The sequence below is a fragment of the Oryctolagus cuniculus genome, chromosome 5, assembly GCF_051225735.1.
Source record: "Oryctolagus cuniculus isolate XC-2025 breed Fujian yellow rabbit chromosome 5, ASM5122573v1, whole genome shotgun sequence".
NCBI classification, from domain to species: domain Eukaryota; kingdom Metazoa; phylum Chordata; class Mammalia; order Lagomorpha; family Leporidae; genus Oryctolagus; species Oryctolagus cuniculus.
The window spans coordinates 167,094,634-167,112,491 of record NC_142871.1 but is presented as its reverse complement, the minus strand read 5'-3'; the positions used below and the strand labels follow the sequence as shown (position 1 = coordinate 167,112,491).

The 17,858-nt window shown below is 48.6% G+C and overlaps 1 protein-coding gene across 5 annotated transcripts in view; it reads left to right on the top strand.

Moving 5' to 3' along the window:
* The window catches only part of RIPK1 (receptor interacting serine/threonine kinase 1), a 51,821-nt gene that overhangs the window by 19,485 nt on the left and 14,478 nt on the right, over positions 1–17,858 (top strand). For 4 of the 5 annotated variants that reach the window (XM_089333462.1, XM_089333463.1, XM_089333464.1 and 1 more), the window contains 3 exons: positions 409–637; positions 3,242–3,391; positions 13,788–13,864. In XM_089333462.1, coding sequence (XP_089189588.1) covers positions 409–637; positions 3,242–3,391; positions 13,788–13,864 — 456 coding nt within the window. The remainder of the gene's footprint in view (positions 1–408; positions 638–3,241; positions 3,392–13,787; positions 13,865–17,858) is intronic. The other variant, XR_016234364.1, reaches the window with a different exon arrangement.

Here is a 17,858-nt window from a genome sequence, read left to right as displayed (position 1 = left end):
AGTGGCCGCTATGGCCAGCGCGCTGCACCGATCCAAAGCCAGGAGCCAGGTGCTTCCTCCTGGTCTCCCATGGGGTGCGGGGCCCAAGCACTTGGGCCATCCTCCACTGCCATCCCGGGTCACAGCAGAGAGCTGGACTGGAAGAGGAGCAACCGGGACAGAGCCAGCGCCCCAACCAGGACTAGAACCCGGGGTGCCGGCGCCGCAGGCTGAGGATTAGCCTAGTGAGCCGCAGTGCTGGCCCCATGAGTATTTCCTGAGGGAGATTTCCCACGTGGCTGAGGGAACATAAAGTTTGTCCTTGAGTCTGTTCAGAAGTAGCTGTTTTAAACCTGCCCGGTGCACCCATCAACCCTGATTGACGTGTGGCCTTCCCAGAATAATCCCTGGGTCTGACCTCACTCGCAGATCGCCGACCTTGGCGTTGCTTCCTTTAAGACGTGGAGCAAACTGACTAAAGAGGAACACAACGAGCAGAGGAAAGTGAACAGCACCCGCAAGAAAACTGGCGGCACCCTGTGCTACATGGCCCCCGAGCACCTGAATGACGTCAACGCGAAGCCCACAGAGAAGTCGGACGTGTACAGCTTTGCCATCGTACTCTGGGCAGTCCTTGCCAATAAGGAGCCGTACGAAAGTAAGAAGCTTGTGCAGGGGCACTTGTCGTTAGGAATCGAAACTGAAATCCACCAGGAGTTCTGTTGAGTGGCAGCTCGATCCGTGAGACTGTAGGTTCCCTGAGGGTAGGGCCTCGCCTGAGCCGTGCACGGCTGTTTCCTCAGCGTCTTCACGCACGGTGCCTGGGACCTACCAAGTGCCCTGTACGTGTTTGTGGATTGGATGAGTCACTCCGCTGTGGGTTACCACGACAGGTCGTAGGACAAACAGGAGCCTCGCGCATGCACCGAGCTTGGGAGGTGCCGGACAATTCCAGGGTCTTCCTGGTGGCAAAGCCTGGCTTGTTAGCGCTTATGAGAACTTGGCTTGCTTGCTTTTTTTTTTTTTTTTTTTTTTTTTTGACAGGCAGAGTGGACAGTGAGAGAGAGAGAGAAAGGGCTTCCTTTTCTGTTGGTTCACCCCCCGAAGTGGCCACCACGGCCTGCACACCGCGCTGATCCGAAGCCAGGAGCCAGGTGCTTATCCTGGTCTCCCATGGGGTGCAGGGTCCAAGCACTTGGGCCATCCTCCACTGCACTCCCGGGCCACAGCAGAGAGCTGGTCTGGAAGAGGAGCAACCGGGACAGACTCTGGCGCCCCGACCAGGACTAGAACCTGGTGTGCCAGTGCCGCAGGTGGAGGATTAGCCCAGTGAGCCGCGGTGCCGGCCCGAGAACTTGGCTTTCACACAGAGAACGCTTCGTGCTTTCACTTGCTCCTGCACTGGAGAATTTTTTTCCAGGACCCACGAGGGCAACGTTGGGAACATAAGGATAAGTCCTGGTTTGTACAGGCGGAGAGTGCACAGGTAGCCGTCCTTGCATCTGCGAAGTGTGTAAACAATGGACGCCTCCCTGCACACCCTTCTCGGGAGGGTCATGTCCTGTGGTTCAGGTGTCATCTCTTCCACCAGTTCCTCTGACTGTCTGGCCCTGGCCTGGTTCCCCACTCACCTGTTAGAGCTACCGCAGGTAGCAGAGGAACCCCGAAGCAGCTCTCCTCCGACAGATGCATTTACAATGCCGTCCTTGCACCCGCGCAGCTGCGTTCGTCTGTAGTAAGCACGCCGCCATCTGTCTGCTGCCGCTTGTCCCCACATGTCGCTCCCCCTCTTTGTGGAGGAACGACACTAAGCCCTGCCTAGGCTTCATATCCGAGTCACGGCACCATTATGTCGCTCCCCGTCTTCGTGGAGGAACGACACAGGACCCTGCGCTGTTCTTTCGTCTGCTCGGCCCTCCCCGGGTTTGCTGCTGGTTCTTCCCGGGTTGGCTGCCAACCCTTCCACCTCCGTGGAAGGGCGGTTCCCCCTGCCACTTTCCCCACTTCCGCGGGGGAGCGGCACACCGCCGGCCGGCTCTCTCGGGGGCTGCACAGGTGTTCCTTCAGATAGATGTTCCCCTTAGATATTCCTGGTGCATGTTGTCTCTCTCCTCCTTTATAGTCCTCCTCCGCCAATCCATGCTCGGCTGCCCACACGCCGAGTACGCTGCTCTCCTCCAATCAGGAGCAGGTCCTGCTGTTTATTGGTTGAACTGGAGGCAGCTGTGTAGAAGCTGTTTTCTCCTCTCCCAGCGCCATATTGTGGGAGAGCAGATGCATAGAATAAGTCTTAATTCCAGTAACTCAGTCCAGTCCGGGTTGCTCCCCACACCACATCCCTCCAGGCCTCAAGGCACGACTGCAGCTCTCTCGTGCCAGCACTTCTCTGACCCCACGGCCTCTGTTCAGCTCCAACCCTCCTTCTTTCTGCTACACTTTCCTGGTGTAGTCGGCCATCGTGTGGCAGCCAACCACGATAGTTCTCCCAGACAGCAAATGCGACCGCTTAACTGCCCTGCTTTAAAGACCTGCTGAGCCTCTGCAGGCCTTCGGGGTTGGGTTCAAGTTCCTCGGTGCGGACCACAAGCCCTTTAGGATCTGGCCTCTGCCTTGTCCCGTACCCTCTCGCCCCGTTGTCAGTCATCACTCTGGTGGAGGAACCTCTGAAGTGCATCCTGACTTCAACCCCCCATCCTCTCCTGTCTTGTTTCCCTGGCCTGGAAGCCTCCTCCCCGTACCCCCCCATCCTCTCCTGTCTTGTTTCCCTGGCCTGGAGGCCTCCTCCCCATATCCCCCTGCCCCCTTCTCTACTGGATGCCTCCTGCTTATTTTTCTGGACCCAAGAACGCCTTCTCAGCCTTCCATTCTAGTCATGGTTGCATTACCAGACCCAAAAGGCCCCGTCACTCTGGGTTTTAAGTCACTCGTTGATCAGCCCCGTAGAGGCCAGGCCTGTGCCACATTTGCCTTTGACTTACAGGCTGGAGAACGCCAGTGGCTTCGCCTGCGTGATCGCGTTGTTCTGCCAGCAGGCAGCTTTGCTGCGAATTCTGTCTTTGTTTGCGGGACTAAGATGTAGTTCGATCATCCCCTGATGAACGGTGGCAGCTCTTTGTCACAGCCGTTCCGGTCCTCTGGAATGAGGCACGCACACCACACGCACCCTAGGCAGCGAGACGTCAGCAGTGTTGTCCCCCCGTGTCCCCCTGCCCCTTCCCTGCCTGCGAGAGGGGCACCACCTGAAAGCGTCTCTCCCTTCCAGATGCCATCTGTGAGCAGCAGCTGATTCTCTGCATAAAGTCCGGCAACCGGCCCGACGTGGACGACGTCGCCGAGGACTGCCCCGGGGAGCTCATCCGCCTCATGGAGCTCTGCTGGGAGGCGGACCCGAGAGCGCGGCCCACGTTCCCTGGTGAGCACGGCCTTGGGGCTGTGGGGTGCATCCGCATCCCTGTGTGATGGCTCCCCAGGAGGACCTGGGAGACCGGGTCTGGGTCTTCAGGAAACCAAGTTCCACTTAGTTCTCGTGTCCTGCTGATTGCCTCAGTCTCAGACACGGAGCTCTGAAAACATGGCGTTTCTCTCAGAAGCATGAGGGCGTAGAAGGCCTGTTGCACGCTCTCTCTCTCTCTTCTTTTTATAATTAACTATTTTTTATTGTGTTAACATGTATATATTACAAAATGTACTGTCTTAACCATTTTAACTACGTGTGGATACTTCAAAAATTTCCTGGGAAATGGAATTTAAAATTCAGTCAGGGGTGAGCATTAGCCTAGTGGTTAAGACACTCATATTGATAACTTGGGTTCAATATCCGCTCTGGCTTCTACTCCAGCTCCCTGCTCATGCAGACCCTGGGAGGTGGTGGTGGTGGCTGTAGTGATTGGGCCCCTGCCACCCTTATGAGAGACCGGGAGTAGGTTCCTGGCCCAGCCCTGGATTTGCAGGCATCTGGGGAGGGAACCAGCAGATGGCAGCTCCTCTATTTCTCTCTCTCCATCTCTGCCTCTCAAATAGACTTTTTTTTAAGATAAGTTTATTTTGGTGCAAAAAACTTTTTAAAAAATTTATTCATACACATCTGAGAGGCACAGTTACAGAGACAGGGAGAGACAAAGAGAGAAAAATGTTCCATCTGCTGGTTTACTCCCATATGACCACATGGTCAGGGCTGAGCCAGGTGGAAGCCAGGAGCTTGGAACTCCATCAGGGTCTCGCACCTAGGGGGGCCCAGGCACTTGGGCCATCTTTCACTGCTTTCCCAGGCACGTTAGCAGACGGCTGGTTTGGCAGTGGAGCAGCCAGGACTTGAACCCGTGCCAGTATGGGTTGCTGGCATCACAGGACGCAGCTTAACCTGCTGTGCCACAGCACTGCCCCTCCCCCCCCCAAATTTTGCAATCTCTGCGTACTTTTTTCATAATATGCGTTTTCCATAAGCCTTCTGAAGACTGCTTGTACAGTTCAGTGGCGTTAAGTACAGTGGCACTGTTGGTGAAGCCGTCACCACTGGCCAACTCCATAGCTTTCTCATCTTCCCAAACCAGAACTCTACCCATTAAACACTCACTCCCCCCAGTCACCTCTGTTTTACTTTCTGTCCTCGATTACGCTACCCATCTAAGTGGGGCCATATTGTATTTGTCTTTCGTACCTGGCTTATTTCACGTAGCATAACGTACCCTGTGTCCGAATTTCATTTCTTTTTATGGCTGAGCAGTATTCCGTGTGGGTGTGGACCACGTGGTGTGTTCTGTTCGTCAGTCCTGGTTGCTTCAGCTGGTCTTCTGCTTCCTGGCTGTTTTGACTTCTTTCCCCTCCTGTTAGCTGGATATGCAGGTGAGTGTTCCATCCTGCAGGTTGGCCTAGGTTGCTGTGAGCCGGGTGAGGAGAAGCGTGTGGTCGGAGGCACGCGGCAGCCTGCAGAGCGCTTTGCCATCCTGTGTCTGCTGTGAGAGCCCTGGGCCCCAGTCCCATCGCGGGGTCTCAGGGCGCTCTGGCCGAGCTGTCCATTCGGGTGCCAGTCAGCCTTCCTGCTTGCCTGGCTTGGTGTCTTCCCTTCTCAGTCCTTCTTCACCTGCTGAGATCAAAGTTCCTGTTGGGGGTGGGGAGCCTCTGTTGCGCAGATTAAGACACTGCGTTGAGACGACTGCATCGCATCCCACACAAGGATGCCTGGTTCCCGTCCTAGCGGCTCTGCTTCTGGTCCAGCCCCTCTGCTGCACACCCTGGGAAGCAGACAATGGCGCAAGTCCTTGGGTCCCTGCCGACCACGGGGAGACCTGGGCTGAGTCCCGGGGTGCTGGCTTCCACCAGGCCTCGCCCTGGCTGCTGTAGGCGTTTGGAGATCATGACCCAACAGGTTCTCTCTGCCTGTCAACTAAAAGGAGGGAAAAGTGTTCTTCTTTAGAGATGACTCTGCATTCATATGCAGTTACAAGAAATAACACAAAGCTACTCCTCTAAAGGAGATCCCCTACCAGACCGCAGTCCCGCGTCACCGCAGGGCGTTGGCACCGGCAGTCAGCTGCGGCACAGCTCCCTGACCAGGACGACCCCTCGGGTTGCTTTTTGTAGCCGTGCACATTGCCTCCATGCCCTCACCTCCTTTCCTCCATCAGCCACCAATTTATTCTCCACCTTTATAATTTTTTCATTTCAAGAATGTTATATAAATGGAGCCCCCCTGCATGTCCCCTTTTGGGGTTGGCTGTTTTCCACCGAGCGTAATTGTCTGCAGGGTCCTCCACGTTGTCACATGCATCAAGATTTCACCCTCTAATTGCTGAGTGGTATTCCGTGGTGTGGCTGTACCTCAGTTTACCTGTACCCCCCCCCCCCCGGAAGACTTGTTTCCAGTTCTTGCTACTGGAGCTAAAACTACTGTAAATATACATGTCTGTGTTTTTATGTGAAAATGTCTTCAAATCTCTGGAGTAAATACCCAGGGGTGAAACAAGCAGCTAACTCATGTGGTGGTTCCAGGTCTCTGGTTTTTGTTTTTTTTTTTTTTTAAAACTGCCAATCCATTATCCAGAGTGGCTGTATCTTTTCTTTTTTTAAGATTTTATTTATTAACTTGAGAGGTACAGTTATAGCAGTGAGAGGGACAGACAGAAAGGTCTTCCATCTGCTGGTTTACTCTCCAAATGCCCTCAACAGCCAGAACTGTGCTGATCGAAAGCCAGGAGCCAGGATCCTCTTCTGGGTCTCCCACGTGGGTGCGGGGGCCCAAGGACCTGGGCCATCTTCTACTGCTTTCCCAGGCCATGGCAGAGAGTTGGATCTGAACAGGAGCATCTGGGACTAGAACTGGCACCCATATGGGATGCTGGCGCTCCAGGCAGAGGATTAACCTAGTGCACCACAGGGCTGGTCCTTGGCGGCGCCACTTTATATTCCCACCAGCAGTGCGTGAGTGATCCAGTTCCTCTGCATCCTTGTCAGCTTCTGGTGTTGCCACTGTTTTTCAGTAGCAACTTCAGATAGATGGGGGGTGGTAGAGAAATAGAGTTGGTAAACAATTATAAGTAGTATTGTATGTTTAATTTAGGTGCCCGTGTGTTCATTGCTAGTATTTAGAAATAAAGTTGATTTTGCCACGTTAATCTTGCTGAACTCTCATTTTAGTTCTAGGAGGGATTTGTTTCTGCCATTTTTAAGGGGATTTTCATGTCATCTCCAAATAGGGGCAGTAGGCTAATGTTGGTGCTTGTGGATGTATCCTGGAGATTGGATACAGTAGAAGTGAAGACTGCAATGACTTTATCTGTGGTAATTGTGTGAATTTTAAAATTTTTACTTATTTGAAAGACAGAGTTACAGAGAGAAAGAGAGAGAGATCTCCCTTCACTGGTTTACTCTCCAAATGACCACAGCAGCCAAGGCTGGACAAGACCGAAGCCAGGATCTAGGAGTTTCTTCTGGGTCTCCCACAAGAATGCAGGGGCCCAGGGACTTGGGCCATCTTCTACTGCTTTCCCAGGCCACAGCAGGGAGCTGGATGAGAAATAGAACAGCTGGGACTCGAACTGTTGTCCATACGGGCTGCTGGCGCTGCAGGCAGTAGCTTTACCCACTATGCCATATGCTGCTGGCCCCGACTGTGTGAATTTTTTTTAAGATTTATTTATGTATTTGAAAAGCAAAATGAGAGAGAGAGAGAGAGAGAGAGAGAGAGAGAGATAGATGTTGATCTTCCAATTGCTGGTTCATTCCCCAAGTGGCTGCAATAGTGGACCTGGCTGAGGCCAGGCGCCAGGAGCTTCTTCTGAGTCTCCCACATGTGCAGGGGTCCAAGCACTTGGACCATCTTTTGCTGCTTTCCCAGGTGTGTTAGCAAGCAGCAGGATCAGAATTAGAGCAGCCAGGACTTGAACTGTCATCCATATGGGATGCTGGCCTCGAAGGCAGTGACTTTACCTGCTATGCCACAATGCCAGTCCTGACTGTGTGATTATCACAACCAGATAATACAAGAAGAAAACTTACATGCCACAATCCTCATGAATATATAATATAGTTTTTCTTTCTTTTTTTTTAAAGATGTATCTATTTATTTGAAAGGCATAATTAACAGAGAGGTAGAGGCAGAGAGAGCCTCCGTCTGCTGGTTCAGTCCCCAAATAGCTGCAATAGCTGGATGGAGTTGGGCCCATCTGATGTCGGGATCCAGGATCTTCCGGGTCTCCCACGCGGGTGCAGGGGCCCAAGCACTTGAACCATCTTCCACTGCTTTCCCAGGTCATAGCAGAGAGCTGGATTGGAAGTGGAGCAGCCGGGTCTTGAACTGGCGCCCGTATGGGATGGTGGCGCCGCAGGCGGCAGCTTTATCCACCATGCCACAGCCACAGTCCCAGCCCCAGTAACTCTTAATAAATACTGGCAAATACTTATTTCTTCCTTTGTGGTGTATATTTATGTCTTCCTTCACGTCGGGGTCCACCGCGTGGCCTGAATTCTGCTGAAGGCATGCTTTGCCAGGTTGTGTCAGCAGCGGCCAAGGTCATTTGACATGATGCGGAAGCAGCTAAGGAAGTGCTGTGGGCTCCGTGAACTGCAAGTGGGACGCTCACCCCAGTTGGTAACCCGTCCCCCTCAGGCCCCCCACCTGTGGCTGTTCTCTAAAGCCCAGCTCCCATGTAAACAACACACTCCCCATTGTTCCTTGTTCCACTGTGCTTAAACTCCCTCATCAGGAAATCCTGTGTTCACAAAACTGGACGTTTTTATGATTAATGAATCACGTCACTGTTGATAACAGGTATTTGGAGTAGCCAGACATCTGGGTCTCTGCCTCTGCCCCCGCCCGGCCGTGGACAGTGGCTCCCTGGTTGCCCAGGGGGAGACTCTTCAGTCTGAGTCCGCTTCCTCCTTCTATGCGACCTCGTCTCTCCCGGGTTAACCAACACCCTGCCGTGCTGGACACGGCGTCTACGAACACGTTTCTTCCTTTCGGATACGCATCTCTCTGTCTGATACGTGCCATCCGTCGCCTTTCCTTGCTTTATTTCCTGGCTAGAACTTCCAGTGCTGTCTGGAATAAGGCAACGAGGGCAGACACCCTCACCTTGTTCTCCACCTTAGAGGGAAGGCGTTCATTATTTTTTCACCATTGTGTATGATGTTAGCTGTAGGTATCTCTCCCCTACTTTTCTCTCCTAAAAGTAGATTTTTTTTATCACCATAAGAAATTCATCATACATAGTCCTATTTTTCTGCAGTTTGCATCACGCATTGTTGTTGAATATTGTTCAATGCTTTTTCTGCACCAACTGATATGACCATACGATTTTTCCTTCTGTACCCTGTTAATGCAGTGGACTGCACTCATTGATTTTTTAAAGATTGATTTATTTGAAAGAGTTGTGCAGAGAGAGAGAGAGAGAGGTCTTCCATCCAATGGTTCACTCCAATTGGCCGCTACTGCCGGAGCTGTACCGATCCGAAGCCAGGAGCTTCTTCTGGGTCTCCCATGCAGATGCAGGGGCTCAAGGACTTGGGCCATCTTCTACAGCTTTCCCAGGCCACAGCAGAGAGCTGGATCGGAAGTGGAGCAGCTGGGACTCAACCTGGCACCGGCGCTTCAGGCCAGGGCGCCACAGCACTGGCCCACTGATTGATTTTTTTTACTGAAGAAATCTTGCATCTCGGAAATGAGACCTACTGGTCCTGGTGTGTAGTCCTTCTTACACACTGCTGATCCATTTGCAGTGCCCTGTGAAGAACTGCTGTGTGCCCATTCCTGAGGGTTTTGGTCTCTAGTTTTCTTTTTGTATTACCTGTCCGGTTGTGATGTTAACGATTCACACAGTCACCACAGATAAAGTCATTACAGCCTCCACTCTTCTGCTGTCATCCGATCTCCAGGTCACTGCCGGCGGTGACACTGGCCGTGGCGGTCCCCGGGCTCTGTTCTGAATTACGTTCCTTTCACTGTTGTCTAGGTCTTCCTTCTCACACAGGCCATGTCTTGCAGGTCTATGTTTGGGCTCATTTTTTTCTCTGCAAACTGTAAATCAGTGCCGCCACCAAAATGGGTTCTGAATCCAAATACAAAGATGGCATCCAGTGGAGTCTTCTCCCTCTTCACTAGCGTTCCCCGAGCTTCTGTCTCAGGCGCTGTTGGCTTCCTCGGGCGAGGGGCCGTGATCGTTTGCTGAAGTGATAGTGATAGTGGTCGTGAACTTCCAGGTCCAGACAAGTGCTGGTCACGGTGACCCTCTGCCCTCAGGCAGCCAGGGAGGAGCAGAGCCCAATGCTGACTTTATAAAATGACTTCATACGGTGAACTGGAAGCACTCCCTGCTTTTCTGTTTTCTGGTAGAGAGTGTGTAGAGCTGATACTAATTCTTGAAAAGTTTGGTAGAATTCTCCCACGTAACCATCTGTGCCTGGAGAGGTTTCTGATTGGGTAGTCTTAAAGTTTGGAGTCGATTTCGTTAGCAGTTATATTCACATGATTTGTTGCAGTAGTTTGTATTTTGAGTAAGTGATGCATTTCTTGTAAGTTGTTAAATGTATGCATGTGAAGCAGTTTTTGGTATTCCTTAGTATCCTTTGTTTGCATACTGATAGCCTCTTTCATTCTTGGTATTAGCAATTTGTGTCTTTTTTTTTCTGTATCAGTCCTTGTGAACAGGTTTGTCAGTTTTACTGATCTTTCAAACAGCTAGTGTTTTCCATTGATTTTCTCTACTTTTTCTGTCTTCTGATCTTTGATTTCTGCTCTTAGCACCATTGCCTTCCTTCCGCTTGCTTTGTGTTCGTTTGGCTGTTCATTTTCTGGGTTCTTCAGGAGGGAACTTACATTATTGTTGGAGAACTTTTCTCTCTCTTGCTGTCTTTTTTTGTTGTTTTGTTTTCTTAAATTTTAATTTATTTGAGAGGCAAAGAGAGAGAGACAGAGACGGAGACAGAAACAGAGACAGATAGAAGCACAGAGAGAGCTCCCTTCTGGTCACTCCCCAGATGCCCACATGGCCGGGACTCCGAGCAGGAACTCTGTCCAGGTCTCCTATGTGGGTAGCAGGAACCAGCTGCTTGAGCCATCATCAGTCCTCCTAGGGTCTGCATTAGCAGGAAACTGGAGTCGGACACTGGAGTCGGTATCAAGTCCAGGTACTGCAATATGGATGTGGGCATCTTAAGGCTAAGTACCTCCCACCTCTTCTGTTTTCTGATGTGTGCATTTATTGCCGTGAATTTCTTTCTCAGCACTGCTTTAGTTGTGTCTCACAGTTTTAGATCTGTTATATTTTGATTTTCATTTCCATTGATGGATTTTTTTTAAATTTAATTTTATTTATTTTAGAAGGATAGAGGAGAGGGGGCTGAAACAGACCAAAGCCAAGAGCTGGGAACCCAGTCCAGGCCTCCCACATGGGTGGTAGGGACCCAGCTGCTTGGCAGGTTGCACATTATCTGTAGGAAGCTGGAATCCGGAGTGGGGCCAGTACTGAAACCCAGGAACTCCAGTATGAAATGTGGCTGCTCCAAGCGGCACCTTGACGGCTAGGCCAACAGCCGTACCTATCTCAATACGTGTTTTTTTCATTTCCCTTGAGATTTTTCTCTTTGATCCTTGTATTGTTTACAAGCATGTTGTTTCATTTTCAAAAGTTTGGAAATTTTCCTGTTATCTTGATTCTACTGTGATCAGAAAACATGTTTTGTATGTTTCAAGTCTTTGAAATGTGTTGGGATTTGTTTTAAGGCTCAGGATATGGTCTGTCATGTTACACGTGTTATGTCATGTTACATGTTATGACATGTTATGTTACACATGTTATGTCATGTTACATGTTACACTGGCACTTGGGGAGAATATCTGGTTATGCTGCCCAGGTCACTTGGACTGTTCGCTAACTCTTGGTTGCATCCTGTTGTTGGTTGATGGTATTGTTGAGTTCTTCTGTATCTAGAAATTCTCTTAACTGTCTAGCTCTTTTGATTGTTGAGAGAGGGGTACCCAAGTCTCCAACTTTAACTGTGAATTTGTCTGTTTCTGCATTTGGTTCTATCATCTCTTGCTTTCATATTTTGCAATCCTGTTGTTTGGTGCCTACACATTTAGGATTGCCATATCTTCTTGATGGATTGATCCTTCAGCGTATAGATATCCCGTTCTGTCTCTAGGAATTTTCTTTGCTCTTAGTCTATGTTATTGAATACAGTCACTCTGCCTTCCTTTGATTAATGATTACATAGTTCATCTCTTCCCATCCATTTGCTGTAAGATGCCTGTATTACCACAAGTGCGGTGAGTTTGTTGTAACAACATGCAGTTGGATCATGTTTTTTTTTTTTTTTAAGATTTATTTATGTATTTGAAAGAGTTAGAGAGAGAGAGAGAGAAAAGAGAAGAGAGAATCTTCCATCTGCTGGTTCACTGCCCAGATGGCCAAGACAGACAGGGCTGTGCCAGGAGCCTGGAGCTTTGTCCCGGTCTCCCATGTGAGTCCAGGGGTCCAAGCACTAGGCCATCCTCTACTGCTTTTCCCAGGTCATTAGAGGGAGCTGAATCAGAAGTGGAGCAGTTGCGACGTGAACCAGCACCCATTTGGATGCCAGTGTCACAGGCAGCAGCTTTACCTGCTGTGCCACAGCGCTGGGCCCCAGATCATCTTTTTAAAATCTCTCCACCAGTTCCTTTCTTTTAATTGATGCATTTAGACAATGTACAGTTAATGTAATTATTGGGCTATTGGGACCCAAGTCTCATTTTATTGTTTTCTGTTTCTTCTCTTTTGATTTTCTTTTCTGTTTTCTTTTCCCCGCATCCCTATGAGTTCATGAACATTTCTGTAGTTCTTTTTTGTGCACATCTGAAGACAGGTCTCCCATGTGGGCTGCAGGAACCCAATTACATGAGCCATCATCTGCCGCCTCCCAGGGTGCACATTTTCCATGAAGCTGGAATGGAAAGCGTAGCTTAGAACTGAACTCAGACACTCCAGCATGGTTTATGGGTGTGCCAAGTGCCCATCCTGTATAATTTTTTCAAACTGACATTCTGAGTATCCCACTTTGTGTGCATGGTTTATCACAGTCTACTGATGTTGGCACATTACTAGTTTGAGTGAAGTGTAGACGCCCACCTCCTTTTACCTCTTGGGTGCTGGTGCCCCAGATAGTCCTCCTGCCTAAGAGGAAACATTTGCTTGTACATTTAGAACTGTTCAACCTGGCGTCAGCTGCCATGGTTTGGGACACTCAAGAGGAGGATGAAAGTTTGTTATATTTACCTTTTGTGTCTTGTTCATGATTCCATTTCTGATGCCAAATGTGTCACCAGCTGGGTGTCTTGACGTGTAGTTCAGTTCTGCACTGAGTACCCAGGTCATCATCAGATTTCGCGGGTTTACGGGCTCAGTCCCCAGGACTGCCCCTGCTTTGATGCCAGCTGCAAACTGGGTAGTGAGGCTGCTTGCAGTGTGCCCAGCTCCCCGAGTCAGGTGTTCTCATGCGGTTCCTTAGCAAGGCTCAGAGGACTGAGGAAAACATTTTCCCTGTGTTTACCTGTTTACTAGGGGTCTTCAAAAATTGATGAAAAATTATATGACAAAAGCTGTATGGGTTTAAAAATGTTTGCAGCAAAATAAACGTTTCTTTTAATTCCATTTTTCCACGAACTTTTTGAAGTATATCCTCATTTCATAATGGATACAACTCAAAACAGCCAAGTAGAAGACACTCATAAAGCAGCAGGTGGGGAGGGAAGCTTGGCAGGTGGGCCACGCCAGCGCCCCTCACCCGGAAGTGCCTCAAACCACTCTCGAGGGTTTCTCAGAGAAGGGTTATTCTGCGGGCAGGCACTGAGGCACGGCCTGTGACGCTGCCCTTGGGCTGCCTGCATCCCATGTCAGAGTGCCTCTTTGACTCCTGGGCCTGGAAGCTGGCTTTTCCCTTTCAAGCTAATAGCTCTAACCCTTTGCACAACATCTTTCTTTTGCATATCCTACCCTGTTACGAATCTTTGATGCCAGAGGCACAGACACATGGAGTTCCCCCATCCTTGTTCACTGGGGAGGAACCCGCATCAGCTAGGACTTAGTGGCTTGGCCAGCGGGACTGCACACTGGAGGGCAGAGCCCGTGGTCCCAGTGGGGTCCTATCCCTTATTCTGTCTGCGTGGTGCTTGGTCTTAGTTTCTTCGTCGGAGTCAGTGATGTGGGGGTTAATCATTTATTTTACCCCTTGGCGCACAGGTTAAGGTAAGTAATTCAAAGACAGTAGCTTGCTCATATTTAAATTTTATTTTAGAAATATTTAAGACATTTAAAGTACTATTTTTTTTCATGTAGATATTGAAGAAAGATTTAGACCTTTTTATTCAAGTCATTACGAGGAATTCGTAGAAGAGGATGTGAAGAGTTTAAAGGTAGGTACCACAGCAGAAGCTCAGCACGTTAGCCTCTATCAGAACCACATTACCAACCACGAGAAGTGAAGTGGTGTGATTTGCTACTGAGATTTTGCGATGAAGCCACCATGTGCAGACATCGTCATGTCGGCACACTAGACCCGTCCCTGCAGCAGAGCCGATGTGCGTGGTGACGTGAAACAAAAGCGCAGTGTCCCTGGGAAAGAGTGGAAAGTACAGGGAGCGGAGTGGTCGTTCTGAGGAATTCCTGAGAGAGCGAGAGACAACAGAGCTGTATCTGCCAAGACGTCTTAGGAAATGTTAACCTAAAACCCAGCGCTGAGGGAGACGTCCTGGAGGAGGTGTGGGAGTGACCGCAGAGGCGCCTGGGACGCTGACAGAGGCCGTCCTGTGGAAACCCCACAGTGCCGTCTATAGGAGTTGGCTGCCGACCCCTGTCCCCTGTGTGCAGCAGTGGGCGGCAGCGCCATCTGCCTCGGGCTGAAGCTGTGAGTTTGGGGTCAGAGGTCAGGGAGCTGTGTCAAAACCCAGTTAGGAACTGAGAGGCACGGATACACTCAGGAATCAGTGTACTGCCCGAACTTCCCGCTGCATCCCCCCATGAGCATGAGAAACATGCCACAGTACATGAAACGGGCGAGCAAACAGACTTCAAACTACAACAGAGAGGCAGGAATTGCCAGGCTTTTGAGAAATGTGCAGACTATAAAAGAGGCATATCCAGTGCAAACTGAGAGGGCAGCCAAAGTGGTATCAGCATAAAGCATTATCGCAAAGACTCAAGAGTATTTCTGAATGATTAAAGGTCCGATTGACCGGAAGATGCAACAGCTTTAAATATGAATGTACCCGTCATCACATGGCCTTACCGTGAAAAAAGCAAAAAATGACAGAACTCGGATAAATGCATAAATCCACGGGCTTTGATGCTAGCATCTATAATTGATAGAACAGAGACAAATCAGGAAAGATGTAGAATATTTGAAGAACAAGATGAGCAAAAAACAAAGGCTAATAAAACTGACTAAACTTAAGAGGCAAGATTGAAATGATGACTAAGGAGATATTACAGTAGACCCTACACACATCAGATGCTATAGAGAGACAGTTATTAACAACCTTTTGATAATTAATTTTAAAATTTAGTTAAAATGGACAAATTTCTAGGAAAGAAGTGTAACATAGCAAAACTGACTGAAATAGAGAAAGGTGAATATGAATATGTCACCATTCAACAAGGTTGATGGGAGGTGGGCGTGGCCTAGCAGGAAGCTTGTCCTGCTTTGGGGTCCCTGGGTGGGATGTTAGTTCTGCTTTTGACTCAGCTCCCTGCCCCTGCAGACCCTGGGAGGCAGTGGTGATGGCTCGCGTGACTGTCTTCCTGCAACCCAGGTGGGAGACCTGGAGTGAGTTCCTGACCTGGGCTTTGGCCTCAGCCAGGGACGTTGTGGGCATGTGGGGAGTGAATCAGCAGAAACTGCAGGAGTGAGTGTGCACCCACCCTCTAAAACAAACAAACAAAAAGCAGAAAAGCCCACAGCTTTTAAAGAGGTTGCATCATGATCAAGTCTTCCTACAACCAAAGAAAGCCCACGGCCACGCAGCTTCATCAGCGACCTCTACCACTACTCAGAGATGAAATGATCGCAGTCTTCACACATCTCCAGAAAATCGAGAGACTCTTTGAGACTCATCTCATGCCAGCATAAACTTGATTCCCAAATCTGAAAAAGAAGGCATAAGTACGAGAAAGGAAAATCACAGCCAATCTCCCTTAATAGAATAGAAATAAAAATCTTACATAAAATGTAAATAGACTGAGTTCATCAGTGGACAGAAAAACAATTGGACTTACTCCAAGAAACCAAAGTTAGTTCAGGAAAGTCTGTCATTCTAAGGAATTATCTTATTAAAAGGAAAAGGAAAAAAAATGCCTCTTTTCAATGGATGTAGAAAAATCAGTTGTTAAAATGCAGCGTATATTCATAATTAAAAATATTAGCAACTCAGGAAAGGGAGAAGTTCCTTGCCTGGTAATAAGGTATCTGACATGATCACAGCAAATACTGTTCTTACTAATAAAATATTAACAGCTTTTGTTAGAGGCACTGTGTGAGACTAGAATGCTGTCTCCACCATTTCTAGTGAGTGTGCTGTAGTGGAGGCCCTAACTACTGCCATAGAGCAAGAGAGAAGAGGGTTGCAAAGGAGGGACCAGGATTGTCGTTATGGGTAAATGATGGGATACCTACATATAACATTCAAAAGAATCTTTTTGAATCCATAATAGGATTTTTTTGGTTATAAAATCAGTACAGGAAAAAAATTAATTTATGTTTTACCCACCACAAATAGTTACCAAACGTACTTTTTAGAAAGAAAAAAAAGAAAAAGAAATTGCACTCTTATCTGTACCATACCAAAAAACTCCAGGCCGATGACTTACATAAACGGGAAAAACAAAAGAATACAGCTATTGGAAAATCTCATCGGAGAAATTCCTCCTGCTCTAACGTTAGCAAGTCTTCAACAAGATACAAAAGCATTAACTGTAAGAGCAAAAACTGATAGATTTGATGAAAGAACGTACTCCTTGAATAAGAACCCGTTATGGGATGACCAGCCACGGGGTGGGGGTGGGGGGACGGCTGCGGCACACGTGTAACTGACAAGACTCCAGTGATATCTAGAGAAATCTTACAAATCCCAGAGAAGAGGATTGGGAGTCCCACTGAAGCGTGGATGACCTCTCTGAACCTGCACTCCGTTTGGGTCTGGTAGTTAGCAAGTGTACAGTGCAGTGGTATTAAGTGATTTAAATGATTGTGCAGCCATCACCACTATCCATTTCCAGAATTAAAAAAAAAAAATCATTCCAACAGAAACTCTATTACACAGTGACTCCCATCCCTCGCTCTGCTGCCCATGGAATCGGCTCTGTTTTCTGCATCTGAATTTGCCTGTTCTGGGAAGTTCATGGAGATCAGATAGAATATTTTTCCGCTGGGTCTGGCGCATTTCACTTAGCCGAGTGTTTTCAAGATGTTTGCGTTTGGTAGCACTATCAGAATTTCTTCCCTTTTACGGTGGACCGACATTCCCTGCAGTGCTGCACCTCACTGTGTTTACCCATTTACCTGCTGATGGGTGCTCAGCTTGACTGTTGTGAAGAACCACGTGGCGAATGTGGCTGTTGACATCCCTGCTTTGCACTCTGAGGACAGTCCTAGCAGTGGGATTACTAGCTAAGAAGATACTCTGTGTTCCTGTTAAGGAACCGTCGAGCTGTTTCCCACAGTAGCTGTGTTGTTCTACATTCCCCGGCAACAGGGTACCAGAACACCATTTCTTCCCATCCTTGCCAACACTTGTTACTGCCTGCTTTTTGTTTTGTCAGAGCCATCTCTGATGGTGGCTTTGATCTGCCACCATTGTCATTAGAGCAGTCTCGTGGTGGCCTGGATTTGCATTTCCCCAGTGACTTGACGAATGTTGACTATCCTTTCCTGTGCTTGCCGGACATTTGAAAATCTGGATGAATGCCGGGTCTTTAGCACAAGTGTTTCTGGGTTGTGTTTTGTTACTGAATTGCAGCAGTTCTTTATCTGTTGTGGATGTCTGTCCCTTACTGGTTATGTTTGATTTACAAATGCTTTCCGACTCTGAGGGACGTCTCCTTACTTTCTCGATAGTGTCTTTGATGCAACGAAGGCGTGAATTTTGATGTGGTACCGTGATGTGGTACAGTTTATTTTTACTTTTGTTGCCCTTGATTTTTATGTCATTCCCAAGAAATCACCCCCAAGACCAATGCCATGCTTTTCTGCTATGTTTTCTGCCAAGAGTTTTATAATTTTAGCACTTTTTATATTTTTGATCCATTTTGAGTACTTTTTGTATATGATATAATTAAGGGTTCAAGTTCATTCTTTGATATGTATATATCTGGTTTCCCCCTTGAGTAATCCTGGCAAAACTGTCAAAAGTCAGT